The sequence below is a fragment of the Octopus bimaculoides genome, chromosome 2 (assembly GCF_046866305.1).
Source record: "Octopus bimaculoides isolate indiv1 chromosome 2, ASM4686630v1, whole genome shotgun sequence".
NCBI lineage: Eukaryota > Metazoa > Mollusca > Cephalopoda > Octopoda > Octopodidae > Octopus > Octopus bimaculoides.
Genome location: NC_142929.1, coordinates 188,184,790 through 188,205,564, shown reverse-complemented (window position 1 = coordinate 188,205,564; position 20,775 = coordinate 188,184,790). Strand labels below are relative to the sequence as shown.

General features: G+C 37.3%; 1 protein-coding gene across 1 annotated transcript in view; it reads left to right on the top strand.

Moving 5' to 3' along the window:
- The window catches only part of LOC106873288 (uncharacterized), a 23,752-nt gene extending 3,256 nt beyond the window's left edge, over positions 1-20,496 (top strand). Inside the window, exons 2-6 of the mRNA XM_089348205.1 lie at positions 8,337-8,699; positions 9,722-10,081; positions 12,588-12,734; positions 16,777-16,852; positions 18,285-20,496. Coding sequence (XP_089204331.1) covers positions 8,337-8,699; positions 9,722-10,081; positions 12,588-12,734; positions 16,777-16,852; positions 18,285-18,618 — 1,280 coding nt within the window. The 3' untranslated portion in view covers positions 18,619-20,496. The remainder of the gene's footprint in view (positions 1-8,336; positions 8,700-9,721; positions 10,082-12,587; positions 12,735-16,776; positions 16,853-18,284) is intronic.
- Positions 20,497-20,775: the final 279 nt, after the last annotated feature.

Sequence of the window (20,775 nt, the reverse complement as noted above, 5' to 3'; positions counted from 1 at the left end):
GTTTATTGAACCTATTGTCGTTGCCTATTCTTAATATATTTTCATTGAAGTACACTAACCTTCTTTTAGTTCATTTTGAAAACATTGAAGAATTTAGCGCAAAATTACTGTCATTGTTTAGCTGGTGTTTGGAACAAAACAAAATGAAATTTTAATAGGAGGTTTTAATTTAAATCACTTTAAAACTGGACATTTTACATCATAGAACCAAGGGGAATATAAAGTGGGTTGATATCAAAAGGGTTACAAGAGATGAATATTTTTTATCAATATTTTTCAATTAATTTTTCTAATACAAATGATTGAAGTTCTCCCCAAACTGCGATGCTTTTTGGGTGTCTCCAGAGAGGATGACGTCATGCTGCTCCACATCTTTGGACAGAGTCTTAGGATAAATTCAGATGGCTATGTGAAACTGCTGGAGGCTGTGGTCAATCCTTGGCTGCAGAGGGTCAACATTCTTCTAATATTCTAAGCAACAGGTCTTACTTTCATTGCAATACTTTCGTATCTTTTCTTTCGTCGTGAAATTAATTTGTAATTTGAATCTGCGAATGTGTATGATTATTGTCGCAGGTGTGGTTGTGTGGTAAGAAGCTTGCTTCCCAAGCACAGGGTTCTGAGTTCAGTCCTATTTTGTGAAACCTTGGGCAAGTGTCTTCTACGATAGCCACGAGCTGACCAAAGCCTTGTGAGTAGATTTGATAGACGGAAACTGAAAGAAGCCCGTCGTACACACACGAACACACACACACACACACACACACACACACACACACACACACACACACACACACACACACACACACACACATATGTATGTATGAATGTATAGTTTAGGACAATCAGTAAGTTGTCATGATAGGACTCAGAGTTTCAAAAAATGGAGCAAAGAGTTACGATGCATTCTCATCGGTTATTAGCGGCAATAAACGCTTTAGCTCCGGCATTTGAAACTCTGAGTCCTATCATGACAACTTACTGATTGTCATAAACTATGCATATATAAATTTCTCTATTTACCTAATACCAAGGTCTCTTTCTTTTGTTGTCATATTATTATTATTATTATTATTATTATTATTATTATTATTATTATTATTATTATTATTATTATTATTATTATTATTATATATATATATATATATATATATATATATATATATATATATATATATAATTAAGATTTAGTTGAATTAAGTACTTAAGTTGAAGCACCAAATCAGTCCGGTATCCTTTGCACAGATTGAAGTAAGGTGAATGAAATCAAAATAAGCAACAGGATATCAAGTAGTAATAGTAATGTAGTACGACCGTTTCAAGCGACTCCGTTTAATCGAACAATGCAATCATTACATCAATTTAAACGCAATGCTATCTTCAGCTGCACAAATAAATAAATGGAATTTTAACAAGTAGGACACATTAATTTAATTTTTCTAAAGTATTCTAACGGAGTAAGAAGATGGAAGGAATTCCATGTTGCCACTATTGTAGCTAAGAATAGACTACAACTGCTAAGAATCGCATGGAGCATAGTGGGGTCATATGAGACTCTCCTGTATAATTTCCTGACTCATCTGTATAATTTTGAGACACATCTGTATAATTTAGTACAACACCTGTAAAATTTCGGAATACATATGCATCATTTACAGCACACCTGTGACTCACCTGTATAAGTTCATGACTTATACACACCTGCATAAATTAATGACTCACCTCACACCTGTGTAATTTCGTCACACACCTCTGTAATTTCGTTACACACCTGTATAATTTGGTCACACACCTATATAGTGTTGGAGCATACCTGTATAAATTAGTGATACTCTTGTTTAATTTCATGGCTCACCTGTATAATTTGTGACTCGTCTGTATAATTTTGTGTTTGATCCGTATCATTTTGTTGCTCACCTGTATGATTTCAATACTCACCTGCATAATTCCGTGACGCACCTGTATAATCTAGTGGCACACCTTTTATTTTTTACTTGTTTCACTCATTAGACTGTGGCCATGCTGGAGCACCGCCAGTACTTACTTTTTTGTAAAGCTTGGTATTTATTCTATCGGTGACTTTTACCGAAAAGTTAAGTTACGGGGACGTAAACACACCGACACCGGTTGTCAAGCGGAGGTGGAGGACAAATACAGACAGAAATACACACATATATCTATGTATGTATACGACGAGCTTCTCTCAGTTTCCGTCTACCAAATCCACTCACAAGTTTCTACTCGGTCCGATGCTGTAGCAGAAGACACTTGTCCAAGGTGCCACGATGTCGGACTGAACTTGGAACCATGTGGTTAAGAAGCACCACATCTTACCACACAGCCACGTCTGCTCACCTGCACGCCAGCACATCTGTACGCCTGCACACCTGTATAATTTCCTGACACATCTCTATATCTTCATAACTCGCCTGCATAATTTTATGACTTACCTGTATAATATCCTGTATAATCTTGTAACTGAACTGTATAAGTTCGTGACACAGTGAAGCGTTTGCACAGATTAGAAAACTTCGTACTTGTGAGCAAAGGAGGCGGCGAGCTGGCAGAAACGTTAGCACGCCGGGCGAAATGCTTAGCGGTATTTCGTCTGCCGTTACGTTCTGAGTTCAAATTCCGCCGAGGTCGACTTTGCCTTTCATCCTTTCGGGGTCGATGAATTAATTACCAGTTACGCACTGGGGTCGATATAATCGACTTAATCCGTTTGTCTGTCCTTGTTTGTCCCCTCTGTGTAGCCCCTTGTGGGTAGTAAAGAAATAACTCGTGAGCAAAGATTACAAAGATAGAATTGTGGCCCCTTATGATAAAATTAATGCGAACCCTAATTATGTAATATGATCCTTAACGAATTTTGGGAACTAAAAAAAGACAACTCCCTTCTCTTATAACTACCAAATCTTACAAAATGTCTATAGAAAGATATTCGGGGACATTCCCGAGTCATATAGACTTCGCTTTTCCCGGCCTATATGTATCCCCCATCCCAGAGGATTATTATTTTTGTCAGAGGAATGGATTGGAACAACATGAAATGAATGCTTTGATCAAGAACACAACGCTTCGGCCGGTTCAGGAATCGAAACCACAATCTTTAGGTCATGAATACAATACCCCAACCAGTAAGTTATGCGCCTCCTCGATAGCTAGGATATTATAATTAATGTAGTAAAACATAATATTTTAAATAATCAACTCACGAATTTAATTAGTTTATTTAGAATTGCTAAATTTTCTCTCCATTTATTCCTTGAGGTCCCAACTTATTCTGCAGTTGCGGATTTAACAGTTTTTGCGAGTTTTTAAATGACTAAGAAGACTCTTCCATGTTGTAATCGTTTTGGTTGCAACACACGGCCTCATTGAAATCACTTGCTAAACAGACTTGGTCGTCACTCGCAAGCGAGGAGGACCTGGCGCCTTGTGCCACGCTTTCGTTAATTGTTTCACGTACCTATAGAGCCACATTTCTTAAATGAATGTGCAGGAGTGGCTGTGTAGTAAATAGCTCGCTTACCAACCACCTGGTTCCGGGTTCAGTCCTACTGCACTTTGGCACCTTGGGCAAGTGTCTTCTACAATAGCCTCGGGCCAACCAAAGCCTTGTGAGTGGATTTGGTAGACGGAAACTGAAAGAAGCCCACCGTATATATATATATATATATATATATATATATATATATATATATATATATATATATATATATATATATATATATGTATGAATGTATATTTATATGTATGTATGTATATTTATATGTATGTATGTATGTATGTATGTATGTATGTATGTATGTATGTATGTATATATGTATGTATGTATGTATGTATGTATGTATGCATGCATGCATATTAGTCATCAGGCAGGTGCCCTTCCTCTGAGCAGGGCTTGCAAAGAGTCTCCAATCCCCTCGGTATTGCGCTGCATGCATACAATCAGCCGGACCCTAGTTTTTCTGTTCATTCTTTGATAACATCTGTTCACGAACGTCTTCGACGACCGCTTGTTCCCTCCCCCTCCAAACTCCTGGTCAGGATGATCTTAAAGAAGTTAAATGGAATTACTTAGGAGATTAAAGATTACAAACACAATGAGTTCTCTCGTTGCTAGGTCAGGTGACAATGTGGGACGCGAATCGACGTGGTAGTTGTCGAGTGAGTAACGTTTGCTACAGTTGCAAAAAATGTCTAATCATGTACACGAAAGATGGGATTAAGGTCGTAGTTTTTGATTGGCGACATGGACAGCGAATGAGTGACATTACAAACAGGAAATACCCCTCCCCACACCAAATAAATACAACCAAGTGAAAGTATTTTTTCGAAATTCAACGATCGTTATCGCAAAAGAATATGAAATGGCTGCTCCCTTGAGGGAACAACGAGGGATTGCTTTAAGAGGATTATTATGCTTGGTTAAACGTCCATAGAAAGGGTTGAATGACGTAAGTTTTCATTATTTAAAACATTAAGGTGACATCTGGTGATATTAATCCTTTAATAAAGCTTGTTTTATATCTCGTTTTACTACAGGAGTAAATTTTCTTTCTTTCTTTCTCTGTGTACAGTCACTGAATAAAAAAAGAAAGAAAAAATATTTGAGTCTTTATGTATCGTTTATCTAAAACTATTATGTATAGCATCCACTTGAGGATTTCCTTCGTGTTTTGGGTTTCAAAAATGAGTTGGCAGTTTTGAATTAAAAGTTAACAAATCTTAAGAGACTACTGATAGTAGAATTGGTGCTGCCAATAGTCTCTCCACGACACAATTGCTGCTGTCCTTCATGGTTTGTTCGTCAATAGGATGTGATTCATTCAATGTTGGTTTCATTTTGTTTGTGCTACAGTCAATCTGGAATATGAAATAATCAAAAACGAAAATCTCCATTGCTTATTCTTGCCATGCAAGAGTTTTCCTTCTTCGTAACTGCAAATTCTTCCATCACGCATTATTAAAAGTGCTGAAGGCGGTGAGCTGGCAGAAACGTTAGCACACCGGGCGAAATGCTTAGCGGTATTTCGTCTGCTGTTACGTTCTCAGTTCAAATTCCGCCGAGGTCGACTTTGCCTTTCATCCTTTCGGGGTCGATAAATTAAGTACCAGTTACACACTGGGTTCGATGTAATCGACTTAGCCCCTTTGTCTGTCCTTGTTTGTCCCCTCTATGTTTAGCCCCTTGTGGGCAATAAAGAAATAAGAAACGTTAGTTTTATTTATTTAAAATTTGAATCACAATATAATTCTAAGGAAACAAAGTAAGAGAAAAACGGAGTAGATTAAGAAGCAGAAGATGTGGGGAGGGAACAGATCCCAAAACAAATGGCGTGTTCAGCCGCACCCTGAGGACAGGACCGCAATGGTGTTGCCGCGGAGAATGGCCAGCAACATTCGCTACAGCATCCACCAGACGGGCTGCAGAGATTTTAACGAAACGAAGCTTAGCTTTTGTGTCCCTCGTCGTCTTTTTACGTAACCCTTCACCAACCGTTCCATATAAATGACTGTTTTGTCAATGGAGAAGTTTTTTCCATTATTTTGTAGCATTTTAAACCAATCAAGCGTCTAATTCTTAAAAAATACCAAAAGCGGCTCAAATTTATTTTATTTAATCGCACACAAAACTGCTAAGTGATATTTACTCTTCAAATTCTTTTCCCGACTAAGGTCGGAAACAGTTTTTCTTCCACTGTAAACATGGCATGTATCCACTATGCTAAGAGATCAACTCTTAATTTTATGCCCCAGGAAACAGCTCGCGACATTTATGTCCATAGATCTAGTCTCAGTTCGTTACACAAACCAAAAAATCTCTCATCAAGAAAGACATCCTGCAACACTCGAATTAATCTCAAAAGTTCTAGACTCAGAACTAAATCAATACGGCCTCATGGTTGCTGTACAATTATAAAAACTCAAATGCTTTCGTTATTCACTTCCAAGCTTTGAGTCGAAGTAACCTCAGGCATCACAAAGTTTAGAATGGCCAGTTTTTCCTGACCGTTAACCCACATCACTATCATTAGTTACAGTAATTCCCCACAAGCAATTTCTTTTTATCGTAATGGCCAGGGAATGGTCTTGAGTGCCTAAGACCACAGCACAACAAAGACTCTTGACAGGAATCAGGCATTGCTCTCTTAGATTCACTTATACCATTCATCGATATCCGTAATTCCATGCGAATAATCCTAAAACCATTTTCAAGATCGATATTTCAAATGGTTTTAATTGATTCGGTGAAGACGCGTGGCCTCGTAGCATCATGGTTAAGCGATTCCACTCACGATCGCCTCGTAGCCATGTGGTTAAGCTATTCCGTTCACAATCGCAAGATTGAGGTTTCGTTCCCTGGAGCAGGCGATGCATTGTGTTCTTGAGCAAAACATTTCATTTCAAGTTACTCCAGTCCACTCAACTGTAAATATGGACAACACTTCGACAAACTCGTGTCCAATTGCTCCACGGAAAACGTGGTAACCAATCCTAGGAGCCCTAGGAATCGAGACATTACTTTTAATTGATTCGTCTCAAAGACTGTCTCTCAGATATACATTTATTCACCCAGGATCGCCTTCTTGTCTGTTATTCAGCCTGAATCGTACATCGCACTCTTTGCTTTAGCATTTGATGGTGCTGGGAGATGAGTGCCAACTGGGTTGGTTGCTCCGTACCTTGACGGTGCAGCGCCTCTCCCTAAACAATATGGTTATTGTTATTGTTGTTTAGCCCAGATCCACTTATTAGTTTTTGCGTTCTCTTTGTCTGTCTGTCTGTCTGTCTGTCTGTCTCTCTTCGTCTCATTGTGTATATGTGTGTGTATGCGTGTATAAATGTGTACAAATTAATGTCTATCTATCTATCTATCTATCTACCTATCTATCTTAGTTAGCTAGCTAACTAGCTAGCTAACTAGCTAGCTAGCTATCCGATTGAGTGGAACCTTGGCCATTTGTCCACTACAATACCCTAGGGCTGACCAAAGACTTGTGAGTCGATTTGGTAGACGGAAACTGAAAGAAACCTGTCGTGTATGTATGTATATATATATATATATATATATATATATATATATATACACACACGTATATTTATGTAGTAAATCCCCTCAAAAACTAAGAACAAACACAAAAAAGCAACAACGTGAGGACGTGTTACATGTAACGTATCAGCAGACGCTCAGGGAAGGAAAGAAAAATGAGTGGATTTGGTAGACGGAAACTGAAAGAAGCCAGTCGTTTGTGTTTGTCCCCTCCCCATCAACATCGCTTGCCAACCGACGCTGGTGTGTTTACGTCGCCTTAACCTAGCGGTTCGGCAAAAGAGACCGATAGAATAAGTTCTATGTTTCCTACAAAGAGTAAGTCCTAGGGTTGTCTTTTTGTTCGACTAAAGGCGGTGCTCCAGAATGGCCGCAGTCAAATGACTGAAACAAATAAAAAGAATAAAAATAAATAAATAAAAGAACTACTACGTTAGCCAAAATAAATAACTGATTAAATAAACAAATATCGAGAAACAGCTGCTTAATCCATTTTTAATTATATACCCTCATCTAAAACATTACGAGTACACACAATAAGAATCCCTTAATCCACCCTAATCTTTGTTTACACCTTTATACGCAAAACTCGTTCAATATATATTTCCTTGTCTGGTCATTAACTCAATTACTAACAATTTAACCTTAACCTTATATTAGATTTAACCTTATTTTATCGACCCTGAAAGGATAAAAGATAATGTCAACCTCAGCGAGATTTGAACTAAAAAATGTAAAATATTAGTCACAACAGCAATGGTTTCTCATTTAGGCAAAAGACTAGAAATTTCAAGGATAGAGAACATTCCGACCCACGTACTTGACTGGTACTTTATTATATCAATTCTGGAGAGATGAAAAGCGGCGAGCTGGCAGAAACGTTAGCACGCCGGACGAAATGCTTAGCGGTATTTCGTCTGTCTTTATGTTCTGAGTTCAAATTCCACCGAGGTCAACTTTGCCTTTCATCCTTTCGGGATCGATAAATTAAGTACCAGTTGCGCACTGGGATCGATGTGATCGACTTAATCCCTTTGTCTGTCCTTGTTCGTCTCTTCTTCTTCTTCTTCTTATTATTATTAATGAGAGGTGTTAACCCTTATCGATCCTACCTCTGTCCGTAATCAAGATCAATATTGACACATGTCTGTATATTTACGTAGATAACAAATGCTGAGAATAATTAACAAGAAATTTCGTCACCTTTATATTAACGTTCACGAAAAACTAAACGTGATTTTCTGTAATGTTTTCTATCAATTTTTCCTTTTCACAGGGAATCCATTCTTGAACGTCACCCAATGTTACGGCATCAACACGCATCTCCTAGAAATAGAATGCCAAAACCACAACGAAGAAGTCGTCCTGAATTCTTTGAAACTTGGAAGTAAACAGCTCCAAACGAACTGCACGGAATCGAAATCGGACACAAACTTCTGTTGTCAATGGGATTCCGAGAATGATTGTTACTTTGATTATGGTCAACCCTTAACTGCGACGGACGAGAAATTCCGAAAATGTCACGGAAAATCCCAATGCTGGTTTATTGTAGACTGGGCCTTAAATATTGATAAATGTCCCACTTCAAGGTTTGGCATGACCACACAGTACATGACTGCAGAATATCTGTGCGCAAAAAGTATGTAGGATTTCGGCTTCTATTTTATTCTTTTATTCTATTATTCTTTTATTTGTTTCAGTCATTTGACCGCGGCCAAGCTGGAGCACCGCCTTTAGTCGAGCAAATCGACCGCAGGACTTATTCTTTGTTAACCTAGTACTTATTCTATCGGTCTCTTTTGCCGAACCGCTAAGTTACGGGGACGTAAATACACCTGCATCGGTTGTCAAGCGATGTTGGGGAGACAAAAACACACACGCACGCACATACACATATATGCGAGAAGGGGGGATAGGGTGTCAGAGAGAGAGAGAGAGAGAAAGAGAGAGGGAGAGAGAGAGCGAGAGAGATAGATAGATAGATAGAGAGAGAGAGAGAGAGAGAGAGAGAGAGAGAGAGAGAGAGAAGCATAAAGACCTTACTGATCTCGAACCAGTTCCATTCAGTTCTTTTTGATTCACTTGACTCACACTTTTTGTTGCCCTTGACTCACGCCTCTCGTCGCCCATATTGTGTCCATTCTCTTCTAACCCCATTCTCAACCCAACCCCTGCTGAGTTTTCTCTCTCTGGAATTCCTTCCTATATTTTTTTCTTTGTGGAGACGTGTGCTTAATGGTTAGGGCGTTGAACGTATGATCGTAAGATTGCAGTTTCGATTCCTGGACCATGCAATGCGTTATGCTCTTGAGCAAAACACTTCATTTCTCGTTGCTCCAGTCCACTCAGCTGGCAAAAATGAGTAACACTGCGATGGACTGGCGTCCCGTCCAGGGGTGAATATATACAGCACTGAAACCAGGAAAACGGCCCTATGAGTCTATATGACTCGGGAAGGAACTTATCTATGTTTTCCTGCAGCAATGTACAGATGGACGTAAGCAGCTCGACTTAACTATCGGTAGAGAAGAACTTGCTGAAGCTATGGACACAATGTTTTCTTTCCCTTTCTCATATCAAACCATTAAAATAAATGGCGACCCTTTAAGTGAAAACAAAAGCATCGTTCTGAACTTGATGTATCTTTCTTTCTTTCCGCAGAAAACGACATCATGGAAGTATGTTCTCCGACTGGTCCAGAAATTATATCTCGCCAGGGTAAACCAATTTATCTAAAATCTCCCGGATACCCTTACCTGAAGAAGGGGGCATGCAGGTGCAATATCCAGACAACAGGTCTTGTAAACCACCGGATCGAATTGAAAGCTCTTAATGCAGAAATTAATTACCCACAATCCTTGTTTGTTTTTGATGAATCCGATACGACAAATTACCCAATGAAAAATATTACGTATGAAATGAATTTGAAGGGTCTCGATACAATCTATGTAGCGGACGGCACAAAACCTGGCATCAGTTTATGGTATTTACCCCAAAGAGAATTTGCTTTCTACTTTGTAGGTAAGTAGTCAGATTAAACACTTATATATATGCTCTGGTTTAGTTTAACGTTTTGACAAGATCGTTATCTATGTATACACACACGCATATACACATAGATAATTAGTATAAATATGATGAACAATAAAAAAAGGCCGACACAAGAAGAACAAAGTTCAATAAATAAGGTATTGAGTGTAACGCTTTAATGGGAACAAAGAAAGTTATAACAAGAGTAGAAATTAATATTATTAAATAATATCAATTTCAACTAGTGGTCAGCATGCTTAAAAATGTCCGAAACGTTATAACTTTCTTTAAACATAAACAATATGAGAGGTCACTATATGGATCCCTTGTATGCTAAAAATAGACGTCAAACCATCTTACCACTAAATCTGTGTTCTCAACTTACTAACACACGCGATGTTTACGAGCTAGACAAATGAAAAGAAATGAAAAGAAATAAACATAGCATTTAATTAAGTGCTATGTTTATTTCTTTTCATTTGTCTAGCTCGTAAACATCGCGTGTGTCAGTAAGTTGCGAACACAGATTTAGTGGTAAGACGGTTTGACATCTATTTTTAGCATACAAGGGATCCATAGAGTGACCTCTCATATTGTTTATGTTTAAAGAAAGTTATAACGTTTCGGACATTAATCCTTCATCATAAGCGAAAAGCGTAGAGGAGAGAGAAAGAGAAATGGTTAGTAAGAAAAGAAACGGATGAAAAGTTAGAAACCAGGAGATAATGCTGATAGGTGGGGAAGAGTTAAGAAAGGAAGGAAGGGTAGGTGTATAAATGCATGTTCGAGGGGTGTACCTGTGTCTGGAGTCGGGTATAAGGGGAAACGGTGTGTGTATTTTAGTGTGATGTGTATGTGTGTAGATGTGTGCAAGTGTAGAAGTATAGAGACGTAGGTTAGTGCACGTGTGTGGAATGTTGAAGCATGAGTGTGTGTGTGTGGGTTTAAAGGTTAAGTACACAATTGCTATGAAATCGTGAATGTGAAGAGATGAGAGCGGATGCAAGCGTGAAAACAAAAAGATGATGCTGGTGAAGCAAATGAGAGAAAAATATGGAAGGTGGGAATGATGTGTGGGTGGTGCAAGTGTATTACAAAATTACTTTGTAATGAGCAACGTTTTGTATTTGGTGGAAGGTTTAAGCTAAAAGAGGAAAAATATAGAAAAAAGAGATAAATGTATGAATTTATACACACACACACACAGACGCACACACACACACACACACACACACACACACACACACACACAGACGCACGCACACACAGATATAGATATAGGTGTGGAGATTGATATGGATGTAGATATATGCATGTAGACATGTATATGTATGTATATATACATATGCGCATATAAATACACGGGCTTATAGATAGATATAGATGTAGATATGTGTATGTATATGTATATATATATATATATATATATATATATATATATATATATATATATATATATATATATATATATATATATATATATATATATATATACACACATATGCATATACATGCACAGTGTTGCAGAATTTCCGGGTTGGTGTTCGGCGTGCTGGAAGACTAGTGGGAATGAGGGATCTCTTAGCTTTTATTAAAGTAATATCTCTAGAAGGTCACTCTGATATAAGACCAGAAATGCAGGGAATGGATCTTTTTTCTTGTGCTTGAGATGATGGTGATCCCACATTCTTGGGTCTGCAAATCATATTGGACCTCAAGTAGGAGGGCGCTGCGGCGAGCAGGGAAGCTGCGGACCCGAACTTGGGTAAAGCCGACTGCTGGTGCAATAACCTTACGCATGGACAATGGTCAGTGATGGTCTTCCTCGGTCACGATTGGACAACAGTAATCAAATAAAAATACACCCATACATACGTACATATATTAATTTATAAATTCTCATTGCCATTAGTTAATTAACGGAATGCGTATTTGGTAGATAATTAATTTCTGTACGAATTTCTGTACACTATAAATAACAGTTACTGGTGAGTTGTTAATAAACGTTGAAACTACAAATAAATCGGGAGGTATGTCTGTGCCAGCGTTTGGTAATGATATCCTAAACAGAATGAATCGAAAATACGACGTATCTAATTTTAAACTGTAAGCAAGAAATAGAAGACAGTTCAACGTTTCGGTCTGCGGTCGTTCGTCAAGAAAAAAAAGCAAAGAACATAAAAGGAAGGGCAAGTTCCGCAAAAATAATGTTTTAGGATAAAAGTAATAAAACTACAAGTATCAAATCGATTTTTTTTTTCTGGCCAAAGGGAGAAAAATCAATAGCTTTGTTACCACTTTTACTTTTCACCCTCAGACTAAATTACACTTTTATTAAACACACACAAACATATTTGATGGTGATTTTTGAGTTGATATGTTTAATTTTGTTTTGTTCTGTATGTTATGTCATATTTTCCCCAATAAAAATGTATTTTACATGTCATAATTTCATATTAAATTCTTGACATATTTCCTTTCAAACAAATTTGTGCAGTTAATTCATCGATCGAAACAACGATTAAGGTTTCCTGTTCCCCTTTCAAGCGAGCAGAATTGTATTCCAAGATCGAACGCTCACGTTACCAATTGATACAGACATCGAAGAATCTATCAAACTTCGCCATGTTATTTAACATAGATTGTAAGTAGAATTAACCAACTAATTAATTAAATTACCTATTTATTGTGTTTGTGGAGATCGATCTGATACTTTCGTTTTGACGATAAACATAGCAGCAGTGACTCATGAGAACGACAGATGCGTTATATATATATATATATATATATATATATATATATATGCGAGTAAAAATAAATACAAAAAAGGTGGTTTTTTTGTATGATTGTGTATAGAGGAATATATTATTTTGTTTAAAAGAGTTCCAACACTGTCTGTTTTTTATGTTTTATTTATATTCCTGCAGAACCAATGTGGGGTATAGAATATGGAATATACAATATATAATATAAAATAAAATAAAATAAAAATGGATGGCACCATGAAAGAAAGTATTGAATGTAGATGAAATATTGAGTGTTCAATATAAAGGATCAAATATATAAATATAAGTATATAAAGGCCTTTATATACTTATATTTATATATTTGATCCTTTATATTGAACACTCAATATTTCATCTACATTCAATACTTTCTTTCATGGTGCCATCCATTTTTATTTTATTTTATTTCATATTATATATTGTATATTATATTATATATTGTATATTCCATATTCTATACCCCACATTGGTTCTGCAGGAATATAAATAAAACATAAAAAACAGACAGTGTTGGAACTCTTTTAAACAAAATAATATATATATATATATATATATATATATATATATATATATATATATATATATATATATATATATATATATATAAAATATATATGTATGTATATATATATATATATATATATATACATATATACACATACATATTCACTTATTCTTTTACTTGTTTCAGTCATCTGACTGTGGCCATGCTGTAGTCAGATTAATGTATGTACGTATGTGTGTGTGTGTGTTTATTCTTTGTAAACCTAGTACTTATTCAATCGGTTACTTTTTGCTGAACCGCTAAGTTACGGGGACGTAAACACACCAGCATCGGTTGTCAAGCGATGATGGAGGGGACAAACCCAGACACAAATAACAAATACACACACACACACACACACACACATATGTATATATATACGATGGGCGTCTTTCAGTTTCTGTCTACCAAATCCACTCTGAATAGTCATCGTCGAAATCGACGTAGATCCACTTATTTTTACTTTGTTTACTGTGAATGAATACTTTAAGCGTAGGGGCCGGTGTTTCACTTGAAATTGTTTTAGATAAGTTCATCAGAGAGCAAAATATATTTTGGTCAGATCAGATATCGGAGAGAGAGAGGAAGAGGGAGAGTGAGAGAGAGAGAGGGAGGGAGACACATATGTGTGTATATATATATACATATATATATATATATATATATATATATATATATATATATATATATATATATATATATATATATAAAACGAACTTCCTAACTACTTAACCCTACTTGCGTCCATATCTATCTATCTATCTAGAGGGAGAGAGGGAGGGAGGGAGAGAGAGGAAGAGAGAGGGAGGGGAGAGAGGGAGGAAGGGAGAGAGAAGCAGAGAGAGGGACAGAGACAGAGACAGAGAGAGAGAGATAGAGAGAGACAGAGAAAGAAGGAGATTGAGAAAGAAAGAAAGATAGATAGATAGATAGATAGATAGATAGAAAGAGAGAGAGAGAGAGAGAGAGAGAGAGAGAAAGAGAGGGGGAAGAGATTAGGACTATTTCGTTATTCCATTAACTGTCTTACACTCTACTCGAACAGAATTCAATACATCGATTAACTATAATAAAAAGTATATCAATACAAGTAATTAACAACAAGGGAATTTTGATTCTGCTGTTCTTTTATTCTTTTATTCTTTCATTCTGTTCTTAGTTTCAGTCATTGAACTGCGGTTGTGTTGGGACCCTCTGTTCAACGTTTAATGTTTCTTTTTTTGAGTCTATTTTACGCCCCCCCCCCACTACATTGTCTGATATTGATTGTCTTCTTAATCACACAACCACATCTCCTCATATTTATAACATTTTTACAACTTTTACAATCCATCATAGAGAATCTAAATTATCGCATTTACCGGCGTATTTAGACGCCATTTGTAAAATTGTTTTAAAGGTGACTTACCTTGCGTCTAGTATATTATATCCCTATTTCGAATGGGAGACCGAGTGTCTTAGGTTAGGGAGCCGAGTGGACATAAATCCGTTAGACACAATAATTGTTATTAGAAATAATTTACTGTAAAAAGACTGCGACCATGCTGGGGCACAGATTCGAAGAATTCTTAGCAAAATGAATCGACCCCAGTATTTATTTTAAAAAACCTGGTGCTTATTCTATCGGGCTTACGGGGGCACAAACACACCACACCGCGCACGTACGTATACGATGGGCTTCTTTTAGGCTCACAAGGCTTTGGTTGGCCCAAGGCTATAGCAGAAGACAATTGGCCAAGGTGCCACGCAGTGGGACTGAACCCGGAACCATGTGGTTGGGAAGGAAGCTTCTTACTGCACGGTCACGCCTGTGCCTTCATATATTGACAAAATGTTAGTATAAACTAAAATTGGTTTCAATTCGTCAGCATTATGTTGGAAGGTGACATCATCTCATTGCACGTCCTCCCCTCCAGCTTACATAACCCACGCCTGACACATGATTTACATTATTTCACGACTGTGTTACCTTTAAGACACATTTATTTATTTATTCTCTAAAGGAAAAAATACTCCAAGAAAGATTAATGGTATGTTCAATTTTATCCGCCTCTAGGCTATTTGCAATGAGTGGATGATTTCCGAAACTATAGCTGTGGTGCGTCCCCCTGGAGGCTGATCGCGGATAAATATATAACTATAGTTAGAAATACAAGTTTTACATCCTATGTGACTGTTATGTCTCAAGCTACTGCTATCTAGCACCTTCGGATGATCTCTACTCAACCGCTACACAACTGCTACTAGACTGCTACTCAATTGCTACTTAACACTCCTACTTCGGCCAGACTACCTCTATTTATGTCTTGGGAGTCCTACTTCTTCGCCTGGGAGCGTCGACACAACAGTGACAATTGTCTTGACCAAAACATTAACAATTATACCGTTAATCGAAATATGACACTCCGATAAAGTAGTTTATTTATGATAAATTTATGATTTCATTCTTTTTTTTTTCAATATACTGCCACAATATTGTCGTATTACATACACAGAATAATACAAAATCACTTTAAAATATCTTAAATAATAGGAGCACTCCGTCGGTTACAACGACGAGGGTCCCAGCTGATCCGATCAACGGAACAGCTTGCTCGTGAAATTAACGTACAAGTGGCTGAGCACTCCACAGATACGTGTACCCGTAAGGTAGTTCTCGGGGAGATTCAACGTGACACAGAGTGTGACAAGGCTGGCCCCTTTGAAATACAGGTACAACTCATTTTTGCCAGCTGAGTGGACGGGAGCAACGTAAAATAAAGTGTCTTTTCAAGGACACAACGCGTCGCCGAGAATTGAACTCACGACCTTACTATCGTGAATCGAATGCTCTAACCACTAAGCCAGACACCTTCATTTCTTTCAATTAGTGTATGATGAATCACATTAAATTCATTTTCCCCACAATGTATACTTGTAAAATAGGGGTGCGTCTTATGCGATCGGTTTTATGTCTTATACGACAGCAATTACGTTGACTAAATTGCGAAGTATATATGTGTATATATATATATATATATATATATATATATATATATATATATATATGTTACAATGGAGGTATACTTTTGCGGACTGTTGGCGAATGAATAAGGAGAAGATAATTTCGAACATGCTTCAATATTATTGTGGCATGACCTCATCATTAGCTTTTAAATGCTCCCCGCATTTAATTAACACTAACATGACTGTTGTTTTTCATGAAGATGACGTCTCTGTTTTAGATATTCAGTTAGCAGATTCATGTGTGTGTGAGTGTGTGTGTGTATGTGCTAGTATGAGAGAGAAATAATGCCAAAACGTTAGTTTTTCTTCTGGTCAACTCTCTTTCGATCTCTTCTACTTTTGCTTTTCAGTCGTCAAAATCCTTGTTCCCATACTAGTGCTGCTTCTCATTGCTGTAATGATCATCATACTTATCGTTTATCGATGGTAAGTAGCTTTTTTATTAATATTTACGTGTATCTGTCTCTCTATCAGTCTGTCTGTCTGTCTTATGTGGGTGTGCATGTCATTGTTTAGTCTTATTTTAAAATTTCTTGCCAATAGAGAAAGAGCTGGTTTCTAACCTAGATCCAAGGCTCCTTCGTTGGAATTTCAACATCAACAGCTGGGTATTTTTGTATGTATGCATGTCTCTTCTATTTTTTGATTATTATAAATGTTCCACTGAAGAGGGATCCGGTTTCCGGCAAAGATACAAGGCTCCATCTTTGAGATTTAGTTAACACAGACAAATTCACATTAGGAACTTGAGAAAAGTCTTGTGTGTATGTATGTATGTATGTATGTATGTATGTATGTATGTATGTATGTATGTATGTATGTATATGAGCACATTTGTATGTTTTGTTTTATGGATGTATTCTCATGCATATAGTTGCATATCTAGACATGCTCATATATATTTAAATGATAAACTTCTGGAAAGTTTTACAGATTTTTACAGTTCCAGTGATGGATTGGATCTGTAGTCTTCGAATTAGCTTTCTCCTTTCTGGTTTTGAGAAGCTTAATTTCTCAAGATTGGTATTTAGGCAGCGTGTTACATATCCCAGGGCCCCAATAATTACAGGTATAAACCTGAACTTGTATGTATGTATGTATGTATGTATGTATGTATGTATGTACGTTTGTATGCATGTATATATGTATGCATGTATGAATATATATGTGTGTATGTATTTATATGTATGTATTGATGTATGTGTATATGTATGTGTATGCGCGTGTCTGTGTATGTATGTGTGTATATCCAGCGTTGAGGCCTGCATCCTTTGCCGTCTTCATTGGGTTTACCATGTGATTCGGATGCCGGGCAACTGGCTCCCAAAGAGGGTCCCCTTCAAGGAGATCGAGACTGAAAAGTAGGCCCCATGGACGTCCAAAGTTTCGTTTTCATGATTCTCTCAAGCAGTCTCTCATTTTATGCGGCGTCCTTCCCAATGGGTCGGAGCCCCTGGCTGTAAATCAGAAGGCATGAATGTCCGTGTGTTACACTGGCGTAGAACGCTTTGAAATCGAACGCAGGAGATTGCATAAAGAAAGAAGGAGACATCGGCATCAACCCCTTGCAGAAGTCGTTCGGGATCCCTTTCAGTGCTCTCGGGGTCACAAGATCTGGCTGTCCCGTGTTGGTCTTGTCAGCCGTGTCCGCGCTCATGAGAAACAATGTACGGAGGACAATTAGTGTCTTGTATGCATATATAGATTGTGAAGTCCCAGACAACTTGATCCTTAAAATCATTATTTACACCAACGGTAAATGTACTCAGCTGCTGTTCCTAAATCCGCTTTAAAATAATCACATTATTCTACCATTTATAATATATTTATAATATTTATAATATATTCAATATTTCAGGAAACGAAAAAGGAAACACAACATCAAAAAAGTTGCTCCTAAGGCGCACAGCTCAGACGAGAATATTTACGATAACGCCAAACAAGTGCCAGATGACGTGGAATCGGTGAACGATACGACACAATTCTGCTCCAAGACTTGCCAAACGGATTTTGACTCACTGTCTGAGATCGACAAAAAGACGCCCTCTTCTGCTAATAATGAGGCAGACATGAATAAATCAACAGAATTATCAACGTCAGATAATGGGTGTGTTAATAAAGCTTTTGAATCAGCGAATGATACAGGAAGTGGAGACGCCGCTATTACAGTTGAACCGCGAACGGAAAGTTGAAATGTATTTATATATAAATAAAAGAAATTCGCGTTAATACATTCGCGTATACATACACACACAAGCTCTCTCTCTCTCTTTTTTCTCTCTCTCACTTTATTCTTCTCTCTCTCTCTCTTTCATACACACATACACTCACACATACACACGTACACATATGTCGTACATAAAAATGTTATTTGTCATTTCTATCAACTGACTGTTTTAGTACACCCATCCCAGACAGAAAAGTGATTGAACACTAAACACTAATAGGTTCGTAGTCCTGGTTAACACCATCCCCACACACGCACACAGATCTACACACACACACACACACACACACACACACACACACACACACACACACACACACACACACACACAACTCAGATATGTTTCGGGCAAAGATTGGCCCAGGCCATGTTCTGATTTAATAGCATTACCTGAGTAGGATCTCTTAAGCCCTTTTAAAGACAAGTTTTGTCGTGTTATCCCGACCCATTCAACTAGGAAGTGTAGTCGACTGAGGTAAATCCAGGTATAGATGGCTTATCTGGTATCCCTTGAAGAAATTTGTCTAGGTTTCGTTCCAAGTTGATGGGATCTTTTTCTTTGATTCGTTTTCGGATAATGAACACGGCCTGTTGAAGAAAAGAAATTGTGTTGCAGTGAATTTATGCGTTGTGAGCCTGAACTGTGTAGGTGGCAAATGGCACGTAGCCCCAACCTTGGACGGATTTACATATATATATATATATATATATATTCACTGACTTATACACATGTATACACTGACACACACACACACACACACACACACACACACACACACGCGAACACGCTTAAATGTGTGTGTGTATGTGTGTGAATGCGTGTCAGTATGTATGCCTTTGTGTTCGTAAGAATAAGCCTGACAGGAAGTGGAATATGTTATATTTTCTTGGTTAATTTGACAGAGTTAGCAGATTCGCTTAGAATTGAAACACAAATCTAAAAACTTACTACTGCTACTACTACTACTACTACTACTACTACTACTACTACTACTACTACTACTACTACAAACACTGCCATCGATGTGTACACACATGTATACAAACGCGCGCATACCCTCACATACACACACACACACACACACACACACGCATACGCGCGCGCACGCGCACACACACACACACACACATACACACAGAGTTCATCATTTCTCCCTCTCTCCCTCTCACTGATTTCTCTCATCTTTTCTTTCTGCAGAAGAGCATAGGCTCGAAACGTCAAAGACACTTTCGTCAACACCCTGTTTTTTGTTCTTTCACCTGTCTCTGCGTTATGTTTTTGTTTTCCTTTCCACCATTTTGAACCTCACACACACACGCTCAGATACACGCACGCACGCACACACACACACACACACACACACACACACACACACACACACACACACACACACACACACACACACACACACAGTATATACATCAACGCATAAGACGTATAAAATTTATTGTTGAAAATGCTAGTCAAAAGGTAATTCCTACCAAACTAATAACGTAATTCGAGACAATCTCTTCTGCCTTCAGACACATCTTTAATGATTTTTACATTATCATAATATATTACATTATAATAAAATGATTTTACAACCTCACAATGTAATACAAAGAAATTTGTGATACATTATATGCAGTTTTCGTTTTGAATTAAAATATCTTTGGAAAAATTACAGCGTTTCACTGACTTTCTGGAAGAACTTCATATGAAACCGATGCTGATATGATTTGAGAAATAATTTTACTGATATTTACAAAAAAAAAAAAAGAAAAAAAAGACTAAAAAAAACCAAAGCCAAAACCAGAAAGAACATTGTATTTTTTCTGATAAAATTCTTGTACTTCTTCATATGGTGTTACTGTCTTTATTTTCGTAGCCTACAGAATAAGAGTGAAGTAAAATAGACTTCTGTGGCCTATGATATTTCTGTGTATTTCTCTTTATTTCATTCTGGCTTTTTAGGAGTTCTTTAGAAACTCATTATTTACTTATAGTTTCAATATAACCTATTGAATATATATTGTCAATCGATAACAAACACACGAAGAGAATGGCGTATGCTTTTAACTTAGACCGCATGTATGTCCAATACACAACTTGATGCAAAATCAGAGCAATTTATAAGAG